Raw genomic sequence first — 22,685 nt, forward strand, 5'->3', positions numbered from 1 at the left:
AAAAAAAGTTGGGCTGAGCCAACGCCTCCCCACTCCCCACCTCCGCCCCTCCCGAGCCACGCAGACCCTTGCGGGAGAGGACCGCAGAACCCAGGCGTCCGGGGCCGGGACCCCGTCCCGCCCAGTGGCCCGCAGATGGGTGGGGGAACTTGGAAAGCCGGGAAAACAACAGCCCAGCCCGCCCCTCGCCAACCCCTTCCCCCGCTACGCCCCTGGCGCAGCGGGCGGAGGCGACTCCTTTATATAATCTCGGGCGGGCAGGTTGGCTGTTTCATTGAGGGACCCGGGAGCCCAGCGGACCCAAGCAGTCAGCTGAAAGCCTGCCCCCGGGTCCCTTTCGCGGCTGGGCAAACTGAGGCCCGGGGAGGGCCGGCGCCAGGCCCGAGGTCCCCACCCCCTCGCGCCCCCCCTACCCCCAGCAGCCCGGGCAGCCGCGACCCACGCCCGCGTCTCTCCTCGCAGTGCGCACAGCCCTCCCCGCCCCCGCTGCCATCCTGCCACGCCCCAGGCGTCGGGGGCAAAGCCCGCGCCCCCCCGCACCCGCCTCTGCGCAGAGGCTGGGGGCCTGTTTATCTGGAGGCCCCCACCCCCTCCACCCCGGGGGGCCCGCTCCCCCCGCGCCCCGGGGAGCTCTGGGGCCAGATAAGCTGGCAGGCTGGCACGGCGCCGCGCAGCGGGGCGGAGAGGTCAGAGGAGGGGGGGGGCGCGCCGGGGGCGGGCTGGACCCCCCCACCAACTTGACAAAACCTAATAACAGCCCGGTCTCCCCAGCGCAGCGGGCGAAGCCCCACGGGAGGGCAGAGACGTGGCAAGAGGGGACCTGCCGAGCCTGTTCTGGCCTCTGAGGCCGGGGTGGGGGGGGGGCGGGCTGGGCGTGGGGGGGCCGGCGGCTGCGGCACCTTTAAGACAAGGGAGGACCCCTCTTGCCCTCGGAGAAACCAGGAAGGGAGTCGCGAGCATCATACGGGGCTTTGGCTGTACTGTACAGTTACTGTAGGGGCAGTGACGCCGCCGCCGGAGCGAGGGAGCGACGAGGGGAGAGCCAGAGAGGGGAGAGCGAGACGCGGACCCCAGAGGCGAGCGGCCGAGGAGACCAGTCCCAACTCCGGGCCCCGGCCCCGCGCGCCCCGGCCCGGCCCGGCCCCGGCCCGGCCCCAAGAGGTAAGTCAGCGCCCGGCGTAGCCCCCAGCGCGGGGTGCAGGGCGGGGACGGGCCGGGGGCGCTGCGCCCACCCCTGCCCTCTCGGGAAGGGGCGATCCCGGGAGCCGGGGACGTCCCGCAAGTTTCAGAGGAGGGGGTGGTTGGCAGCTGCCTGGAGGCGGGAGGCGCCCTGGATCCCGAGGGCGGGGAGGGGGCGCCGCCCGGGAGTGGGTATTGGGGGCGAAGTGCATGGGCTTGTGCGCCAGCCCCCCCCCCTCCGTGCATGGTTTTTCGGGGCTCCCAGGCGCGCGGGGAGAGGGGGAGGGGAAGCGGGGCTGCATTGAGGGTGGGGGGAGCCGGCGTGGGGAGATAGGGGGGCGCGTCGCGTGCTAAGTTTGCAGCTGGGTACTGGGGGCGCTCTCGCCCCCCGGGGGCCTATTCGGTGCTGCGTGCATACGTTGGAGTTGGCCAGGATTGAGCTCCATGGGGGAGGGGGGGGAGGGGGCTGAAAAAACAGGGAGGGGGGCTTTGCAAAGGAGGGGGAAGGGGTGGGGTGTCCGGGTGGGCGGGCGCGGCCGCTCGGGCCTCTGGGTATTGTAGTTCCCCCGCGCTCGCGGCTGGCAGGTGGCAGGCGGATAGGACTACAAGTCCCAGGGTGCCCTGCGCTGGCGGTCCGCCGCGGCCCGCGGGTAGGGGCGGTGCGGAGGAGGGGCGGTGAGCGGCGGGCTGGAGAGCCAATGGGCGCGGGCCGATCGCGCGGCGCGGCTCGAGGGCGGGCCCTGCCGGCCAGAGGGCGGGGCCTGGAGCCGGGCTCCCCTTGCCGGGGGCCGGTGGCTGTCCCCGGCTTCCGGCTGCGCGGCCCGCGGGCCGGCCCCCTCCCCGCCTCGGGGCCCCTCCCCGCCTGGTTGTGTAACCGTCCCCAGCCCCCCTCCCCTCAGCCCCCCGCCCCGGGGGGGGGTCACCCACCCGGCGCTCCCCGGGGAGGGCGGCGGCCCGGGCGGCCGCGCGGCGCAGGCGAGCCCGGGGATGCGCGGCCTAGTGCAGGCTGGGCCCGGGCGTGGGGGAGGCGGGCGGGCGGACCCAGATCCGGGGTAATTTGCATCGCCCTCCCCCCAGCCCGGGTGGGGATTGGCCGCCGGCGGCGGGGGGTGGCGCGGGGCCAGGCTCACTGCCGCCTCCCGGCCCCTCGGAGGGAGCCAGCCCAGCCGCAGCCGCCGCCACCGCCGCCGCCGGGGCCGGGCCCCCTCGCCGCTGCCCCGGGAAGGAGGTAGGAGCCCCCCGCGCGGGCGGCGCGGTGGGGGCCCGCGGGCCGGGGCGGGGGCCGCGCACTGCGGCCGGGGCGGGGGAGGGGGCCGCTTCCTGCCCCCGCCCGGGCCTGACTCAGCCCTGGGCGGGGGGACCGGCCTGGCCCCTCGCCCTGCCCGCGCGGCCGTCCGGCCCCGGCCCCGGGGTAGGGAGCAGAGAGCACCCCTCTGCCCCGCCCGCGCCCCCAAAGCGCGTGACCCCGTCTCCTCTGGCCCGGACACCCCTCCTTCCCCTTGACGCCACCACCACGTGCGAACCCTGAGCCCGGGCAGAGGAGGGGGTGAACTGGTGGGATCCGGCCCCCTCCCTCGCTCTGCCTCCCTCCCCGGCCTAGGAACCGGCCCCCTCCCCCAGCCCCGGGCCTGGGAACCAGGCAGGGGCCTGAGCTGGGGCCGGTGCACCCCCCGGGGCCCAGGCCTTTGCGGGTCCTGGGAGGCACTGTCCGCGCTGGCTGGCCGGCGGTGAGGGAGTCCGGTGGACCGCGGCAAGAGACTGCTGTCCAACCAGGCCCGGGCACCCTGTGGGCACCCACTAAATGTTTGGGGAATGTAGCCAGCAGTTGGCGGGGTGGCAGGGGGAGGTAGGCAACTCCTCTCTCCCCCTAGCCAGGCGGCGGAAGTGAGAGAGGTGTTGGTGCCCCTCCACCGGGTGTGCCCACCTGGCTCACCCATGGGTGGCGGGCTTGCTTGGCTTCCCCCACCCCCCCTCCCTGCCAGCTGCCTCCCGGACCAGGGCCGGAGCAGGCCCGGCCGGAGAGGGCGTCCAGGATTCCATGTCAGCCCCCCACCCCCACCCCAACAGGGCCAGGGCGTAACCCTGAGTGTGCCGCTCCCACACTGGGGGGCCCTCCCCAGGACCAGCCGATCACTTCCTACTGGCAGAGCTGGTCTTGGGAGAGGTCCGGGGAGTCCAGGCTAGGCCCTGCTGCTGCCCAGGCCCCGGAGGCTCCAGGTAGGGGGGCATTCTCCCCCGAGGGCCACCCCGGGTGGGGCCTGGCACTTATCGGTTGGGCTCGGGGCTCTGTTTACCGCCAGCCATCGCTGTGGAGACGGGAGCCTAGGGGAGAAGGGGGGGCAGGAGCCAGTGGCTGGAAGAGCGAAGCCCTGGGATCCGCATGCCTAATGAAGGAAAGAGGAGCCAACGGGGACACTGAAATTTTAATTCGTGGGTCACTTTGGGGGGGTATTTATTATTCAGTTCTGATTGGCTGACTGGCTGCGTGGTGGCCAGTCAGCACCCTGGCCCGGGCGGGGAGCCACGCAACTCTCAGCAGAGGCCCTCGGCAGCGGGTGGCTGCGGGGAGCCCATGCACCCTTTTCTCTGTGTGAGAGACTGAGGCCCGGCAGTGCTCAGCCTTCGTCCACTGGGGAAGGTTCTCGAGGCAATAGCTATACCTTGTGCTGGCGTTTTTCCTTCCCTTCTTTTCCTTGGAACCCTCTGACCCATAAGCTGGTTGGGCTGGTGGAGGTCCCCGATGCCGTGCGAGGAAACTGAGACCAGGAGGGGAGGCCAGACGCTAGCGTGGGGCCTCAGGGGCTTAGAGCAAGGCTCAGAGTGGTGCCCTATGGGGCAGGGAAGACTGAGGCCCTGGGGGAAGCAGAGAGCAGCCCAAGGTCACCCAGCCAGAGCTGGGTCTGACCCTTGTGGTCCTGCCTTCTAGTTTAGGACGCGTCCAAAGTCCTTTGTGTGTCACAGCCGAGGGGCGCCGGCCCACCTATCTTCCAGAGGGCTTGGAGGTTCACAGCAGGCACCTGTCTGCCAAATGAAACCTTTGCCCCAAGAGGACAGTGAGGCTCAGAGAGGGGCAGCAAGGTGTCCAAGGTCACACAGCAGGGGCCTTAGCCTCCCTGCCTCCCAGTCTTCTGAGGCAGGCCCTTCCCACCCCATCTGAGCTGCAGCCCCGCCCCTTGGCACCTTGGCCCCTGGAGACTGGCAGGGCTCTGTGTTTTTACAACCCATTATTTCCGAGGAGACCCAGGTCACCTCCCAGAGCCAAGAGTCAGGGCCAACCCCTCTGAAGCAGAGCTGGCCCGAGGAGGGGGTCCACAGGGGTTTCAAATGCTGGCCCACTTGCTCTGTGACCTTGGACAAGCCCCATGGCCTTTTGGAGCCTGAGCATCCTTCTCTGTAAAATGAGGTGGTTGTGGGTTCCCCCCAGGTACTGCCTGCAGATCCACCTGTGTTCCCTTTCCTTGCCTCCCTCATGGAGGAAGCACCTGGGTCAGCTCAGGACACAGCAGGGATTCTGCTGGAGGGTGTGTGTGTGTGTGTGTGTGTGTGTGTGTCTGAGACACCCCCCCACCTGTCATCTTGTGCTCCAGGCACCTGATAGACCATAAACCACCCTGCAACAGCCCTGGGCAGTGGAGACCAGAGGAACAGGCTTGGGTGGGGGCCACCGTGGGCCAATCTCAGCCCAGCCCTCCGCTCCACCTGAGGTCCACCTAGGGAGGTCACCTCCCTTCTGCCAACCTCAGTTTTGCCATCGATACAATGGGGAGATTACCTTTAGGCCAAAAGTGAGGATTTACTCAGTGATTCCCCAGGAATGTTTGTTGAGTGACTGCTGTGTGGTGTCAGGGCCTGGGGGAGCCCCTCCTGCATCTCTTTTCTGATGCCCTGAGTTCACAGGTGTCAGCTGGACTCCAGCCCTGCCCCAGGCTTCCTGTGTGACCTCAGGCAAACCTCTCCCTTTTCTGGGCTGTCACAGGGCAGCTCTGAGGGGGCGTGAGAATAAGCTGTCCTCCCCCCACCGAGGCCCCCAGGGTGGGGGGATTTAGTCCCCTGCTGGTACCTGGGGGCAGTGTGTGTGGTGGGAGAGGAGGGTAGAGCCCTGGCAGGACTAGTTAGTTTGGCCAGATGGAGCCAGACAGGTGACCCGTGTTCAAATCCAGCTCTGCTGTGTGACCCTGGGCAAGTTGCCTCAGTTTCCTGGCCTGTGAAGTGGGGCAGTGGTTACAGACCCTTCCTCCCAGAGCTATGAGCATTGCTGCTGAGGTGATCCAGACCAGGCTCCCGTCAAGCCCCGTTGAGGAACAGCCCCTGCCCTTGCGGCCTGAGTCCCGAGTCTTTGGAGCACCAAAGCGCGGAAGGCGCCCTGTGGAGAATCTGGCCAAAGGACCAGCCCCTCCATCTGTCCCCCCAGCAGGCTGTGGACGGCCACTTGGTGGAAGTGTCCTCACCCACGCCTTTCGGGTTTGACTGGAAAACAAGGCTCGGTCCCACCTCCCATCAGGATGTGTTTGATAGGAGGGAACTGGCTGAATTTGTAGGCATAGGACACTGGGGCCCCAGTGGGCCAAGCACCCCTTTGGGGTTTCCAGGCCGAGCAGTCCACCTGCTCAGGCTGTGGGTGGGGTTGGGGGTGGTACAGGCACCTCCAGGTGACAAGCTGGCCTCAGGGGAGGGAGGGAGCAGTCTGGATGGAAGTCACCCAGGCCTCTCCTGGGCATCTTGGATAAGCAGGTGCAGCCTGAGTTGAGGGCAGTGTAGGCACGGATGGGATTCTGTGAAGCCTGGCTTTGGTTACTCCCGGTGACAGGAAGCTTATTCCTTCCACTTCCACTGAAAATGGCTCTTTCTTCACAGGGCTTCCTCTTGGAAGCTGGTCTTGGTGTCGGGGCTGTACTTCCTGGCCCACGACAGCACTCAGAGCGTGGGAACAGGGTGGGCCTCAGCCCCACCCATGAGTTGGGGCTCAGATGGGATCCCCATGACCTCCTAGTCCCCACCCCCACCAGCCTCCACACACACACTTCCCACTGGGCCTGCAACCTTCCTGCCTCTGGCCCTTTAAGGCCCCGGGCAGGAAGCCCCTCCCCATTTAGGGCAATAAATGGACACATAAAATGGCCGAGGGCCTGTCTGCTGGTGTCTGGCCTGGAGGGAGGCCTGCGAGGACAGGCGGGCAGGGGGCAGGCTGACAGCTGGCAGCCAGCAGTCACCCTGAGCCGCTGGTGCCCCCCACCTCCTGATCAGGACGTTGCATTCCTGTCCCATTAAACCCCAGCCTCGGTACTGGGCCAGGCGGGGATTGGCACCAGGTCGGGGCGGGGTAACCCGTCAGGACCAACCTTGCAACACAGGCTGCCAGGCTGGGAGGGGGCGGGGGCGGCTGGGCACTGGCCTGGCAGCCGCACCTGGGCGCCAGACTTACTGTGTGACCTTGGGGCGGCCGCCCACCCTCTCTGGGCCTGGTTTCCCCCCCACACACATGATGGCTCAGCTTCCTCCTGGGGCTCACCACACACTTCCTTGGTACACAGTAGTTGGGGAGGGGGCTGGATTCCTGGAATGACGTTCAGAGGTGAAGTTCAAAGCCCCCAATCCACAAGGGAGGGGGTAAACAGCCTCATTGGGCCTTTGGGGATTGTCCCTGGCACACAGTAGGTCCTAGGCCAAAGTTTGCTAAGAGGATGAGAGTGGAACCCTTTGCCACTGTCACAACCCCCAAGGAAAATGAGGCACAGAGAGGTGCTTTTCTTGGCCCAGGTTCACCCAGCTTGGAAATGGAGGAGCCAGGATATGGATGCGGGCTGCTGTGGCAGGTAGTAGGTGTTAGAGGTCCCTTATATAGTTTCCTTTCATTCTCTCCCTGAGTTGTAGGGAGGGAGGCCTTAACCCCCTGTTAAGCTGCCTGCATCCCTGGACACTCCTCCAGGAAGGCGTCAGGTGGCAATTACCTACCTATCCACTGCTGGCCAACCCCTGAGGAGTGTGGGGGGGAGGAGGAGGCCCGGCCCCAACCCTCACCTTGCACCTGACCTTGGGGACTCTCTAGCCTCCTTCCCCTGCCCCTCTCCCAGGTGCCCACCGCTGAGCCTTTGTCCCTGCTGTTTCCCATGCTTAGGACACCTTTCCCACAATCCTAGGGTCCTTCCTGGGTGACACCTGCTGTTCCTGGGACCAAGTCAGGACGCTCCTGACCTCTCCCTGCATCCCCAGTAGTTGAGAGGTGTCAGCTCAGGCCGGCTCAAGTCAGAGCATCTGAGTCCCAGCCTGGCTGCCGGTCTGTTGTGTGACCTTGCCCTGGCCTTATCACCTCCCTGAGCCTCTCCTCATCTCTAAAGCCCAGGGTCCAGTTAGTTCTTGAAGGTTCCAGGGCACAGAGGAGGCCCCCTGGGAGGGCAAAAAGCAGGCCCGGGTCCTTGCTGCCTGCTGCAGCAAGTGACCCTAGGTTAGATTGGAGGTGGGACTGGCACGGTCCCCTGGTACTGGGTGTGCCTGCCAGCCAGGTGGGCGGGGCTGGGTGTGGGCTCTCCAGCACATAGCTCTTTGGTCTTTGGTTCCTCCTGTCGTTTGCTGCGCCCCTACCGTGCACTGCCCAGGGGAGGCCGGGGGCGGGGGGTGGAGGGTGGCTTGGGAGCAGCCCAGAGGGAGGAGGGCGCCCCACCTCCAGCCCAGGAAGAGCCTGCTGAGACCTGCCCCTCGGCCAGCCGCCGAGTCAGCATCGAACGGCCCCGGAAATCCCATGGGGGCGAGTGTTGGGGTGGAGCTGTGATGAAACACGGGGCCCTGGGTGGGTGCGGGCCTGGGCTCAGGGGACCCTGGTCGTTGAGGGGGTGAGGCTTCCTGGAGGAGAGAATTTTCGTTGGCTCATTATTACCGAGGAAACCGCCACGTGTCGGGGCACCTACTAGGTGTCAGGTGCCAGCAGGGCCTCTTAGAGCCAGGAAGGGAGCCACAGGGGTCACCTGGTGAGACGGTGCTGTGGCGCACAGTGGGTGCTCAGTAATAGGTGCTTTTTGCTGCCTGGACCCCACGTGACTTCCTTCTCCCACCTGGCAGGGTCTTCCTCTGCTTTCTTAGAGGGAGGGCCCTGAGAGGCCCCGGGTAGGGGGAGGGCAGTGGCCCCGGGCGTGGCAGGCAGGTGGCGTATGTTCCTGGAGAGAGGGCTGGGTCAGCTTAGTTTCCAGGGCCAGGGAAGGGGCTGTGGCTGGCTGGGAGGTGTCGGGGAGGGAGGGTTGGGGGACCCCCAGCCTCTCGCCTCTGTCAGCTCCTGGATCAGCCTTGCTGGGTGCCCTTGGCCTGGATTCTAGCTGTCTCTGGGCCTTGGTGTTCTCATCTGTAAATGGGGGTCATGCTACTTCCCTGGGGCTTTCCTTGGCTGGTATTGCCCCAGGCCCTGCCCTTTGGGGGAGGGTCTCAGATGATTATGTGCGGGAAATAGAGGCCCCAGCTGGGAAAGGACAGGGGTGCGGACCCTCAGACCCAGCCCAGACCCAAGGGCTGCCCCACACAACAGGCTCTTAGCATGTGGCCCGGCTCCTCCAGCTGGTGGAGATCCAGGCCCAGGGCTGGGTACATTGCCCCAGGCCAGGTTCAAGGCTGGAGCTTGCTCCTTCCCAGCCGGGTGGCTTCCAGCAAGTGGGAGCCTGGGCAGCCTCACGCTTGAAGTAAGGATGTGCCAGCGCCTGGCCCGGTGGGCTTGGTGCCGGTGGGAAGGCGGGGGTGGAGGGGCCGTGGCGAGGGGTGAGTCACCTGGACCAATTCAGGTCTCGACCTAGAGGCCCCAGGAGGACCCCTGAGGGGACACTGGCAAGCAGGGCCAGGGTGGCCATCTTGGCGCGTTGGTGGCCCGGATCAGAGGAGGGGCGAGGAGGGGCCGAGGCCGGTCTGATCCGGAGTCCCATCTGCCCACTCGCTCCCTGGGGCCCGGGGCCAGACGGCAGATGGTGGCAGGGGGTGGAAGCCGCCACAGGGGGCTCTGCCGAGGCTTCCCGTGGCCGAGCCTGGGGGGGGGTCGCGCCCCCATCCCCTTCCTCCTGCTCCCAGCAGCCACATCTGAGCCTGCCCCGCCACCCACCGCGGGCTGGCGGAACAGAGGCGGGAGCTAAGCAGCTGGTGCGGTCGGCGGGAAAGAGGGCGGGCGGCGGAGAGAGGCGTCCCGGGAAGTGCACTGGCCGCCTGCACGCCACACAAAGGCCTCTGTGTCGGCCCCAAGGCCTGGACCCCATTCGCAGGGCGGCCCTGGGTCGGGACAGGCCTACCCTGGCCTTAGGACTGACCAGACCAAGCCCAGCTCCCTTGCCGGGCCAGCCGCCTGTATCCCACTAGAGGCACAGTGGGAGGGATCTGTGTTAGAGCTGAGCTGGGTCACCCAGCTGGGGGTCCTGGGGTCTTTAGAGGCTGAGGAAGGCCCGGTTCAGGCCCTCTCCCCAGAGACATGCAGAGGCTCTGGCCTGAAAGCAGGCTGGCTGGGCCTGGAGGAATGTGGGTTTTGTTGGGTGGCTTGGGGCGGCCGGGGGCTCCCCGGAGAGGGTGGAGGGGTGGGGACAGAGCCAGAGGGTTGCACAAGCGCCCAAGTGGGTGGATGAGTCACAGCCCAGGGGAAGGCGGAAAATAGGAGGCAGGGGAGAGGGGCGGGACAGAGTCCCCCCCGTGGCCCTGCTTTTCCAAAGGCTTCTGCCCATTTGACAGATGGGGAGACTGAGGCCCGGAGAGTGGCAGGGCCTCGTCCCGGGCTGAACAGTGCAAACAGGGTGGCCAAAAGGAGAGGGGCTGGCCAGGCAGGAGGTGGGCAGGAGGCCCCCTGGCCCCCCACTCCTCCTTGACAGGGTCAGCTTGAGTGGGCAGGGAGGAGCATCAGGCAGTGGCCTGGTTTCCCCCAGTTACTCACTGCGAGGGTTGAGCCACGTCCTAGGGGTTCCACAGGGCAGGAAGGGGTCTGTCCTGCAGAGTCACCGCCCCACCCCACCAGGGCACGCCCACGGCCCTGATGACCCTGGCCAGGTCCCTGGGTCTTGGCCTTACCCCTTCCTGACTCAGAGCCCCCCAAGAGAACTGGGCCCGACCAGGAGGCAGGAGAGAAGGTTAGGAGGCCGAGGGGCTAGGCAGGGATGGACGGTCATGCTGGTTGGATATTGGCTCTTGGGTCAGTTGCCCTGGGTTTGAGTTGAGGTGCAGCCATGGGCCCCTGGGACTCCCTGAGCCTGAGCCTCATTTTCTCACCTCTGCGGTGGAGACGGTGCTGCCTCTGGGACTGCTGGGCGCTCAGCCAGGGCAGCGCACGGTGGGTGCCTTATGTCACCGCTGTGGCCTCCTAGAGAGGGCATGGGCAGAATCCCGTGCTCAGATTCATTAGGAAACAACTTGTGTTGGGCATTTATTGAGCACCTTCTGTGTGCTCCCACGCCACTTCAAATTGTCCTTTGGACAGGCACTCCCCTCTCTCGTAAAGCCGGGAGGGGGGGCCGGTGTTCATCTCTGAAGCACCCAGTTGGGTTTCGCCAACGTCCTCTCACTTTGATGATGCAGAACCAGCCATGGACCATCCTGATGCAGAGCTGGGGAAACCGAGGCTGGTGGGGGAGGTGGGGGCACTACTTTCTGAGGGCCTCGCAGCCCAGCCAGTGGGCCCGGCCCTCCCTGTCCCTCACGACCGCCCCTTCCTCCCCGGCGCTGCAGGTCTCGGCGCGGAAGATGGCCGGCGGCGTGGACGGCCCCATCGGGATCCCGTTCCCCGACCACAGCAGCGACATTCTGAGCGGACTCAACGAGCAGCGGACGCAGGGCCTGCTGTGCGACGTGGTGATCCTGGTGGAGGGCCGTGAGTTCCCCACGCACCGCTCGGTGCTGGCTGCCTGCAGCCAGTACTTCAAGAAGCTGTTCACGTCGGGTGCCGTGGTGGACCAGCAGAACGTGTACGAGATCGACTTCGTCAGCGCCGAGGCGCTCACGGCCCTCATGGATTTCGCCTACACGGCCACGCTCACCGTCAGCACAGCCAACGTGGGCGACATCCTCAGTGCCGCCCGCCTGCTCGAGATCCCCGCCGTGAGCCACGTCTGCGCCGACCTCCTCGACCGGCAGATCCTGGCGGCCGATGCGGGTGCCGATGCCGGCCAGCTGGACCTCGTAGATCAAATTGATCAGCGAAACCTCCTTCGCGCCAAGGAGTACCTCGAGTTCTTCCAGAGCAACCCCATGAACAGCCTGCCCGCCGCCGCCGCCGCCTCATTCCCATGGTCTGCCTTTGGCGCATCCGACGATGACCTGGACGCCACCAAGGAGGCCGTGGCCGCTGCCGTGGCCGCCGTGGCTGCCGGCGACTGCAATGGCTTGGACTTCTACGGGCCCGGCCCCCCAGCCGAGCGACCCCCGGCCGGGGACGGGGATGAGGGAGATAGCAACCCAGGTCTGTGGCCGGAGCGTGATGACGACGCCCCCGCTGGGGGCCTCTTCCCACCCCCCGTGGCCCAGCCGTCCACTGCCACACAGAACGGCCACTACGGCCGGGGCGGGGAGGAGGAGGCAGCCTCGCTGTCAGAGGCGGCCCCGGAGCCGGGCGACTCTCCGGGCTTCCTGTCGGGCACGGCCGAGGGCGAGGACGGGGACGGGGCCGACACGGACGGGCTGGCGGCCAGCACACTGCTGCAGCAGATGATGTCGTCGGTGGGCCGGGCGGGAGCGGCGACGGCGGGGGACAGCGACGAGGAGTCACGGGCGGATGACAAGGGCGTCGTGGACTACTACCTGAAGTACTTCAGCGGCGCCCACGACGGCGACGTCTACCCGGCCTGGTCGCAGAAGGTGGAGAAGAAGATCCGGGCTAAGGCCTTCCAGAAGTGCCCCATCTGCGAGAAGGTCATCCAGGGCGCCGGCAAGCTGCCGCGGCACATCCGGACCCACACGGGCGAGAAGCCCTACGAGTGTAACATCTGCAAGGTCCGATTCACCAGGTGAGCCGGCGCCACCGCGGCGGGGGGCGTGGGGGAGGGGGGTGCTTCCTGGGGGCCCTTTGCCCCAAAAGCAGCCACACGGGGACCCCCTGCCCCGCCTGCGCGAGCACGCTCACACCCTGCCTCCGCGTGCGAAAACAACACCGCGCCCTGCCCTGCAAGGGTGCCTTGTCCATCAGGGCACCCCCGACCCCCATGCGCCTGTCGAGAGAGCCTGGGTGGGTGGTGCCGCGCAGGCCCTAAACAAGGTGACCACTAGAACATAAAGCGTGCCAGGCGGTGCCGACCTGTGTGAGGCTGGAAGGAAGGGCCCAAGGAGTTGCTTTTCTTCCTTTTCCCTGGGTGGTTCTTCTCATCCCGACTGGAGCATTTGGGCCTTGGGAGAGGGTGACAGCCCCACTGGGAGCAGGGAGTTCTGGTCGTTAGGTAACTTTGAAGTCTTCCGTGAGCCCGGGGGACTTGCTTCATTCAGCCAACATTTATGGAGTGCCTGCTGGGTGCCAGGCCCTGTTCTAAAAGTGGACGGACAAGCCAAAATCCCCGTGGGGGCGACGGAGCATGTGCGAGATAAAACCGCAGAACTGATAACACTAGTTGGTGGAAAGTGCCAGGGAGGAAAAGAGCAGAGAACAGGGTCGGGGTGTGGTTGTAGGTGCTGCCTTAAACAGGGAGGCTTCCCCGAGGACTGAGAGCTGAAGGAGGAGGAGGGAGCCGTGGGGAGCGGGAAAGGGAGAGGCAGAGGGAAGAGCCAGTGCAAAGGCCCTGAGGCCAGTTCAGCTTAGGGACTCGCCACAACCAGTGGAGGGAAAAGGGCACGGGAGCCGTTGGGCTTGGTCCCTGGACAGGAGGAGTTTGAGGCCAGGCTGGGGGGATTTTGCGATCTGGCCTTAAGAGTCCAGAGGTGGCAGGCTGGGCCTTGTGGGCCAGCCCAGTGGGAGCGGGGGGCTGGTGTGTGGGGGCCTAGCCAGGCTGGGTGACTCAGCATCACCCCCTACCCTCACCAGCCCCGGGGTTCCCCAAGCCACACCCACCCAGGCCGAAGAAAGAGGCCATTGTCCCAGCTTCCCGGCCCTGCCCTGTGGGGACAGGATCTGGGAGCTGACCCCCGGACCAGCACCTGGGCCCCCTCCCCAGCAAGCCAGGAGAGGAGGGTGTGGCTGGGACTCCAGGGCCCAGGAGTGCCAGGCAGGGGTAAAGGGCACTGGCCGGGAGGCAGGCAGCCTGGTGGGTGGCCTGGCTCCCCCCCTTTGGTGAGATTGGGGTGCCGCTGGTCTTAGGGGCCTCCCTCTTGCTCCAGATGTGGAGATGGTGGACTGGGCTGGCTGTGGGTCCTGCCCTCAGGGGTCTTAGAGCCTGGGAGGAGCAGCCTGGTAGAGGCCCAGCAAGCCAGAGCCTGGAGAGGTGACACCTTCCCCCACGCCCCCACCCTCAGCCAGGCTCAGTTTCACCTTCTGGCCTGGAGCTCTCTTGGCCACCCCGCCCTCAACCCAGGGCTGATCCTGTTTGCCGTTCTAGGAAACTGAGGCATAGAGAGGGCCACCAGGCCAGGCCTCTTCCTCCCAGGTGCCCACCTGGCTCCTCTCTGCCCCCCAGGGCCCCAGCCCCCACCCCTCCCTCCAGGCTGGGGAGCCCAGGGGCCCCTCTGAGTCACACTAGAGAGTTGAGTAAGCAGGGCCTGTGGCGGCCGGGGCTATAATTACCCAGGCCGGGGCTTGAAGTGATGAAACTGGGGCTTCCTCCACCCCCACCCCACATTGGGACAGCCCCCAACCCTCTGTGCAACTCAGGGCAAGTCACTTCCCCTCTCTGAGCCTCCAAGCCTCAGCTAGGGACATCTCTGTACAGTGCTAGAACAATCCGAGTCCCTCCTGTTCCCTCCGTGACCTGGCCCCAGGGTCTGAGTGGGACAACTGGGAGACCATGTTAGCCGGCTCCTAGGAGGCGGGGTAGGCGGTGGCGGGAAGTGCCTGGCCCTTGCCATCCTCTTTCTGGTAACAGCTCAAGTTAATCCAGGGAGCGATGAGTTTGTTGTGGCCCAGGTTCTGCTGGCTCACGTGGGGGTATAACGGGGCCAGAGAATAGGCAGGGGGTCTGGTTGCAAAGGTCCAGGTCTTGATCCTCAGAACAGTAAGAAGCCATAGAAGTTAGGCCAAGCAGGGACACCAGCTCTGTGGGAGGTGCCAGAGGGAGGGACTTGGGACTGAAAGAGCCTGGGGGGAGGAGGGTGCAGGCCTTTGTCTCGGGGTTGGGAAAGATTTCCTGGAGGAGGAGGGGCATTTCCGGTGGGGCTTTGAAGGATGAGTAGGAGTTTATTAGTCCTGGCACTGAAGAAGCTCTCAGTCTGGTGGGCATCAGAAGGGAGAGACCCTGAGTGACTCAGTGGAGCATAAGAGTCTGCAGCAAGGAGCAGGTCAGATTCTACCCAGAGCTCTGGAGACCCAGGTCCCTGCCCCTGCCTTGTGGATTCCAGGCAGGAATCCACCCCCATCACTATGGACCAGCATAGTACAATAGAAATATCATGTGAGCCACCTCTGTGACTCTACATTTTCTGGCAGCCACATTTTTAAAAAGTGAAAGAAACAGGTGAAAGTAATTTTAATCATACTTTACATAGTCCATTAGTTCTATTTCAATATGTGATCAATAAGCAAAATTATAAATGAGATATTGTACAGTACATTGAGCAAATGAAGTCTTCAGAATCTGGGGTGCCTTTTGCACTTCTTACGCATCTCACCTTGGACCAGCCACATTTCAAGGGCTCAAGGGGACAGAGCAACACCTGGGCCATAGCCTCCCCAGAGCTGATATGGTGACCAGCTTTGTGGGCCAAAGGCCCCAGGCTGAGCCAGGTCCACACAGTTCCCTGTGGGTGAGATGGGCATGGAGGGGCCCTGGAATCACACCCAGTCCCTGTTTTCAGGGCTCACAGTCCAGTCAGGGAGACAGATGAGAAACAAAGGCGGTGGCATGAGGGACCGGGGTTGAGGGAGTCTGGGAGGGCCTCTCTGAGGAGATCACGTTTGGGCTGAAATTCAACTGTGAAGATCTGGGAGGGAAAAAAGTGCTCCAGGTAGCCAGAACAGCATGTTTAAAGGCCCTGAGGTAGGCTCCTTGTTATCAGCGTGTTGGGGTGACAGCCAGGAAGCCAGTGTGGCCAGAGCAGAGGGAGGCAGAGGTGAGGGGAGATCTGGCAGGAACTGGGGGTAGGGGGTGGGGTCCCTGGGGTGGGGACTTGGTTACTACTGTGACCAGCTGCTCTGGATTTTCAGTGACTGAGGGGTTTCCCAGGACACAGAACTTTCAGTGCTAAAGCCAGGACAGCTTAACCCTCTCTGTTACCAAATACTCCGGCATTCCTCCTTGTTCCTTGTAGCATTTTCAGCACCTGGAACGGGGTCTGCTATGCAGCAGGTGCTCAGTAAATGCCTGTAGTGTGAAGCCATGCACCTGCCACTGGGCAGAGCCCCAGGTGGGAGGGAGGCCTGTTATCTTCCTCCTCCTATGCATAAGAAAAGGGTTTCAGTGGGACTTCCCTGGTGGTCCAGTGGTTAAGACTCTGCGCTTCCACTGCAGGGGGCATGGATTTGATTCCCTGGTGGGGGAACTAAGATCCCGCAGTGCGGCCAAAAGAAAAACTGGGTTTCAGAGAGGTTCAGCCATTTCCCCGTGGCCACACAGCGAGCGGGGTCCAAGACCCTTTTCACACCTTAGTGGGTTCCTTGGTGCTGTTCTCAGAATGGGGACCCGCACCCCCTTTCCCCGCAAAACGGGGGCGCCCCTGCCGCAGCCCACCTTTCTGCAAGGGTCCCGGTTTCCCCGCGCCGAGGCTGGCGGGGACGGGGGGCTTCCATCCTGGGCATGGGCCCGGCCGGGCGCCAGCTGACCCTCGGCCCGTCCACAGGCAGGACAAGCTCAAGGTGCACATGAGGAAGCACACGGGCGAGAAGCCGTACCTGTGCCAGCAGTGCGGGGCGGCGTTCGCGCACAACTACGACCTGAAGAACCACATGCGCGTCCACACTGGCCTGCGCCCCTACCAGTGCGACAGCTGCTGCAAGACGTTCGTGCGCTCCGACCACCTGCACAGACACCTCAAGAAGGACGGCTGCAACGGCGTGCCCTCACGCCGCGGCCGCAAGCCCCGGGTGCGGGGTGGCGGGCTTGGGGGGCCCGACCCCGCCCCTGCCCCGGGAGCCCCTGTGCCGCCCGGCGCCCCTGCCCCGCCCGGGTCGCCGGACGCGCGGCGCAATGGCCAGGAGAAGCACTTTAAGGACGAGGACGAGGATGAGGACGAGGCCAGCCCCGACGGCCTGGGCAGGTTGAATGTAGCGGGCGCCGCTGGGGGAGGCGACGGGGGCGCCGGGGCCACTGCCGATGGCAGCTTCGCGGCCGGACTCGCTTGAAAACCAAAAAAAGAGAAAACAGAAACCCGAGAAAGAGAGAGAGAGAGCAAATCACCCACCACCCCCAAAAAACACAAAAAAAGAAATCTATCTATATACAGATATCTATATCTATATATATATATATACAGATATATATATATGAAGCGTCACAGAATCTAGGGTAGTGCTTTTCTCAGATTTTTCTCCTTCATGATGTTCTCTCCCTCCACGGGGACCCTCGCCCCCCCACCCCCAGCCCCGCTTGCCCCCCACCCCGTTGATGGCTTTCGGGGCTCAGCTTGGGGTTTTTGTGGGATACGAGGGTTCTGAGCTCCCCGGGCGCCCCGCGGTTCGGGGTCTGGGGTCCCATCGGAGGCCCGATCAGGGCCCCAGGTCCCAGCAGGGGTGAGGGTGGTCACGGGGGCGTGGGCCGGGGATGGCGGGGGAGGGGGGGGCTTTTCTTTTCCTCGCCCTGCCCCGCCCCCGCTGATTTCTAGAGTCTTTTGAGATAAGACCTTAAAAATGATTTGTGTCCGCTGTGAGCGGACGTTAAAACGGCCCCATCCGCACCCCCACCCTCCTTCCTCAGGGCACTTCCGAAGTGGGGGTCTCCCCCTCCGTCTCCCCACCTGCCTCCCTGCCTCCCGTCCCTGCCTGTGGTCCCCCGGATCTCCTGGCCACCGCGACACAAATCTATTTATTTCCAGGCGTGGAGAAAGGGGAGAAGACGGGGAAGGGGGGGAGGGCACCAGGGTGACTCCCCAAGGGCCCCCGCCGCCTTCCTTCACGGCACTTACAACCCGGCGGGACCTGCGGGCCGCCACTCAGGGTGCCCCTGCCACCCCCGTCTTGGTCCTCCGACCCAGGCCCACCCCAGACCCCATGAGACGTTTGGAGATTCGAAACTTTTTGTCTTCACCCTCTCCCCTTCCCCTAGCCCTGTCCCGATTTTTAAAAGCACTTTTTAGATTTTTTTTCTCTTTTCCTCCTTAAAAACAAAATTTATATATAGATATATATATATATAAAATATACTTTTCCTCAGAGGAGCAGGCGACTGTGGGGTGAGAGAGCCAAGAGCAGAGGGAACGCAGGGTCTCACGGTGGCAGGGATGTGGGGAGCGAGAGTGTCCAGAAGTTCCAATGTCACAAAAGCAATAAAAACAAGATTTTACAAAAATGAAAGGAAAAAAAAAAAAAAAAACAACAAGACAACCAACCACAAATAGAAGTCTTGGCACTTTGTAACAGAACGGGTACTACACTTTATCTTAATTCTTAATTTAAAAACATGTTTACAAGTTGCAACCAACTTCTATGAAAAGTCAAAAAGACAAAAAAAAAATAAGAGCGAGAGAGCGAGCGAGAGAGAGAGAGCGAGAGAGAGCAAACAGAAATTCCTAAAAGTCGATTTATTTTTGTACAAAATAATAAAAAAAGAAACCCACCACAGACGTAGAATCCACTTCTGTTCCCCGAGGTGAGAAGGGGGTCAGGAAGTCACGGGTGAGGGCGAAGCCTTCTGAGGTATTTGTGCTTTACCATGGGGGCTCGCCTTGCAGGCAGGACTGCGGGGTTTTTGTGTTTCTGCCGTGTCCCCCCCACCCCGCCCAGCACCTCCCCGCCCCATTCTGTCCCTTTTTGGGTTCTGATTTGGAGACGTCTCCTCACCTGCTAGCCATACAGTGGCCACCCGTGTCCGCGGGGACCCTCCTTACCGACTCCCCAGCTCAGGGATGGGCCCGAGAGAGGGCTGGCCTTCCAACCAGCCGGAGCAATCCCGTCTCCCTGCCCTTGTCCCCCGACCCTTGCTGTCCCCCCACCCTCCAACATGGCCGCCCTTCCTTGTGGCCACCGAGGAGCTGCCATCTTGGATACACCATCCCCACCTAGGTGGGTGACAGGGGGCCTCACCTCCAGGGCCTTACTCCACCCCCCCACTGCACCCCTCTTTTTACTCAAAGGCACTGACTGTAACCTGGGGGCTGGCACCCGCCTCCCCCCAGCCTCTGGCTCCCCAAAGGCCCGGCATTGACCGAGCCACAGGCCACGGACTGGGGCCAGGGCTGGGGAGGCCGTGTCGCCAGAGGCCGGGGCACCCTCCTCCCCCCCACCCATCCCCCGTCGCATATGCAACCCTAGCGTGGGGCCCTGTAAATAGACGCTCTGCTGAGCGGAGACCCTTCCTCGTCAAAAGCCGGAGGTGCGGGGGGTGTCCCCGCTCCCCGCCTCTAGCTGCTGGCCCGTCACCCCATGCCCCTTGGTTCTGTGACAGACCCCATCTCTTTCTTGTTTTTAAAGGGAAGCTTTTAAAGAAGGCAACTTTCATCATTGTTTCTACAGGACAGTTTTTTTGTTTCCTCCTGCTCCCCCCACCCCTGAGCCTGTCAGCCCCCCAGATGTCTCAGGACCCCCCCTCCTGAGGGGGGTGGCAGGGGAGCCCAGGGCCGGGTGGCCCCGCCCACACCCCAGCATCGTGGGGGCGAGCTCTCTCAGAGAACAACCCATGCAAGCTGAACAGGGAGCTCGAGTGCCCAGGCTAGGGGGACCTGCACCCCTACCCCATCCCAGAGAGGTTCCCTGAAGGGACAGCCCTCTCCCCCACTACCCACACACCCCCTCGCAATAAAACCAACTGAAAAATCACAGCTGTCGTCCTGGCCGGGTGGGGGGAGACCAGGCTTGGGGATTAAGGCCTCTGGGACTACAGCGGGGGCAAGGGCTGAACCCCCGCCGAGCACACTTTAACACAAACCTCCTCGGGAATTGCACTAAACCCCTACCCCTAGCTCTGCGCTCAGCTTCTGCCAGCCTTGCCCACCCACTCCGCCTTAACCCCTCTCCTGCTGCCCACCAGCCCATCCCCGGGGGCCGCAGCATCTGCATGGGCCCAGAGCCGGGACCCCCGCCCTCCCAGCCCAGGCCCTGCCCCCCAACTCCGCGCAATCACATACTGTATATAGACGTGGATCAATTTTATTTTTATTCTTTAAATTAAGGTCGTGATAAAGTGTTGCCAAAGATACTGCTGAATTCTCGCGTTTCAGGAAACAAACAAAAAAAAATTTTGAGGGGGAACGTGCTGACTGGTCAGAAAGGACAGAGCAAAAAGTTTTTTTGTTTGGTTGTTTGGGGTTTTTTTTTGTGGTTTCTTTTTTTGGGGTGTTTTTTTTTTTTAACTGCCTGGTACAAAAAAAAAAAAAGAAAAAAAGAAAAACAGCGAAATTGTTATTTCCATCATCTTGGTGAAGCTGCGTGAATGTGTGTGTGCGCTTGTGTATGAGTGAGGTCCAGGCGGGGGGAACTCCAGGAGGGGGCTCCGGCAGGGGTGGGGGGGAGGGCGTCCTGGGACGACGGCGGTGGGCCAGCAGGATGGTGGGGGCCGGAGCCCTCACCTGGAGCGGTCGCCAGCCTGCAGGACCCGGGAGAGAGAGATTAGCACCCTTGCTGCTGCCCCCTGGCTAGCCCCCTCACCTTGATCCCCACCCCGCCTTTTGAGATTAGGAGAAAAAAAAAAAAGGCAAAAAAATACAAACCTTAAAAACCAGTGAATGTAAAGTGCCGGACCAGGCCCAGCCTGACAAGAGTTTGAGTCTGGACCTGTGCCCAGCTGGGCTCCCCTGGGCCATACCAAAGTCTGCCCCCCGTGGGCAGCTCGCCCAGGAGACCCCTCATGGCTATCCTGTCTTGTCACCCTGTTTGTACGTGGCTGTCCCTTTGCTTCCTTCCAAGGGGGAGGGGGTCTTAGGTAGGGGGGAGGGGTCCCCCAGCCCCTTCAAGAGTGTTCTGGGGAGTCTTTGCACTACTGAGACCCATTGTCCGTGGAGGGAACGGCCTCGTGGCATGTGATGGGACAGAAGAGGCAGGGGCTCCTCCAGGACCAAGGCAGTCCAGGCAGCCAGGATTGTAGGCGGCAAGAAACGAGAGTGAAAGGAAAAGCAGGAGAAAAAAAGTAAAAAATCAATAAAAAAAAAAAAGCAAAAATCCTATTTTTTGAGAAAGAAAGATATTTATATTTGCAGTTTTATTTTAAAAAAGTTATTTAAGCTGAGGAAGCAGCCTTCCTGGAGTGGGGATGTTGGCTGGCGCAGGACGGGTCAGGGCCTGGGGCTCGGGCACCCCAGGAGCCATAACCTCAGAGTAAGACTAGCTCGCACTAAATATATAGATTTACACGGGGGGTGGGGGGGCAGGGCAGGAGATGGAGGGGCCTGGGGAGACCTCCATCGCCTGGCTGGGGCTGCCTGAAGGCTGTGGCCAGGGGTCCCAATGCCCAGGGTCCCCCCTGCCCCACCCGGGCCCAGACATGAGGTGCCTTGGACTTTGGGGGGCCAGGCCTGGTGGAGGGGGGCAGGGGTGGCGCCCACCGGGGGCACAGAGCACAGAGCAGACATTCCATAGACTGTATTTGAGAGTCTTTATAAAGTGTGGGAGATTTAAAAAAAAAATTGATAAAAATGCACTTTTGGGGGGTGGGGAGGGAGAAGCTTTAAAAGTAATAAAAGAAACAAAAAAACAAAAACAAAAAGACAAAAGATGATGAAAAACCAGACAAAAAAAAAATCATTTTTCTTGTACATAAAAAAACCACTAAACGCAGCCTGTTACGACCGCTGCTGCCTCATTTGCCTGATTTTGATGTTCTTTGTGTTTTGTTGGGGCGGGGTGGGGGAGGCTGGGAGCGGGGATGGAGGGTTTGGGGGGCCCCTTCCCTGTGGGCTGGGCCCCTTCTCAACACCACTCCAGGCCCCCCTACTTGGGTTCCAGGGAGAGGACTTCAAACTCAGTCTGACCCTTCCTACCAGGCCTGGGAGGCAGGGGCGTGGATGCAGTGACCCTGCCTCTGGGCTTCCAGGGTGGTGTGGGTGTCGCCAGTAGTACCAGGCCTGGGGCCCCTACAGAGGAGGTGACCCACACCCCAGGGCATGGGCGGGTGGCACCAGGAAGGGGCCTGAGGGCCGGTGAGGGCGAGGATGGGGGTGGGCAGGGAGAGCCGGCTGGGCAGCCTCCTCGGTCACCTCTGACTGCAGGGTTTCTGGAGGCCCTGGGTTGGGGTGGCCTCAGCCCGGGAACATCAAGTCTGCCAGAGGGCCCCAAGGTGCCAGCCCACGCTGGGCCCCACTGACATGACCCAGGATCCAAGCTGGCTGCTTCCACCCACGCTTCCCGGGGGGAGTCAGGCCGGGGTCCCCTCACTGGGGACAGGGGTCTTAGGCTGCAGCCCCTCCTCTGGTTTGGGGTCATCATACACAGCCACTTTCAGGGCCCTGGAAGAGCCCTCCTCCCGTCTGTCTCCGTCAGACTGGGGCCAGCGGGTTGGGGTGGGGGTGGGGTGATGGAGGGGCCCCGAGGGGACACAATGGCCATGCCGCGGCCTGGGAGAGGAGGGCCAGCCAGCCTTTGCCAGGAGCTTGGGGAGGATGCAGAGTGGCGGCTCCGGGGGTCCTCCATCAGCAGCAAGGTCACTTGCCTGTCTGTGCTTACATGGACCCAGGTCTCCAACTCGGGCCAGGGTGGGTAGGGGACCAGGGCTTCCACAGACAGACCCCAAGGGGACCTGAGCCAGCCAAGAGGGAGACTGGAGGCCTCGGATGATGGTGAAGGATGGTTCTGCAGCCACTCGGCCCAGGAGGGCATCTTCGGTTAGGCTCCCATGCCTCCCCCGCTAAGAGAATTCTTGCATATTCGGAGAATTGTGCAACCATCACCTCCATCTAGTTCTAGAACACCCTCATCACCCCACAAAGAAACCCCTTCCCCACTAGCAGTCACTCCATATCCCCCTCTCCCAGCCCCTGGTGACCTCTAACCCCTGTCTCTGTGGATTGGCCTGTTCCGGACATGTCATATAAACGGAATCACATACTATGTGGTCTTCTGTCTGGTTTCTCTCACTGACCATCATGTCCTCGAGGTTCATCCACACTGTAGCGAGCGTCAGCGCTCCGCTCCTTTTTAAGGCTGAATCGTATTCCACTGGGTGGATGGAACAAGTGGTGTGTCCATTCACCTGTCAGCGGACATCTGGATTTTTCCCAGATGAAAGGGTTATTGTTTCACAACAACCCTTTCGCTGTTGTGAATCATGCTGCTGTGAACAGGTGTGTACAAGTGTTTACGTGAGCCTGTTTTCGTTGACCTTGGGGTAGACACCTAAGAGCGGAGTTGC

General features: G+C 62.9%; 1 protein-coding gene across 2 annotated transcripts; it reads left to right on the top strand.

The window, feature by feature from the left end:
• Nucleotides 1-955: 955 nt before the first annotated feature.
• Nucleotides 956-21,120, top strand: ZBTB7A (zinc finger and BTB domain containing 7A). Of its 2 annotated transcripts, none has more exons than XM_082650277.1 (3): nucleotides 956-1,161; nucleotides 10,852-12,125; nucleotides 16,033-21,120. In XM_082650277.1, exons 2-3 carry the CDS (start codon nucleotides 10,867-10,869, stop codon nucleotides 16,532-16,534), a joined length of 1,761 nt encoding a protein of 586 aa, XP_082506403.1. In that variant the 5' UTR covers nucleotides 956-1,161; nucleotides 10,852-10,866; the 3' UTR covers nucleotides 16,535-21,120. The 2 variants fall into 2 exon arrangements, with proteins under 2 accessions (XP_082506403.1, XP_082506402.1); XM_082650276.1 differs by lacking the exon at nucleotides 956-1,161 and adding an exon at nucleotides 2,344-2,407.
• Nucleotides 21,121-22,685: the final 1,565 nt, after the last annotated feature.

This window comes from Grampus griseus, assembly GCF_964374135.1.
Source record: "Grampus griseus genome assembly, chromosome: 3".
Lineage (NCBI taxonomy): Eukaryota > Metazoa > Chordata > Mammalia > Artiodactyla > Delphinidae > Grampus > Grampus griseus.

Bases quoted from the DNA above. Each gene is read 5' to 3' on its own strand.
- ZBTB7A (XM_082650277.1), top strand. From the start codon at position 10,867: ATGGCCGGCGGCGTGGACGGCCCCATCGGGATCCCGTTCCCCGACCAC. The intron at 12,126-16,032 runs GTGAGCCGGCGC...GCCCGTCCACAG, and splicing joins TGCAAGGTCCGATTCACCAG to GCAGGACAAGCTCAAGGTGC.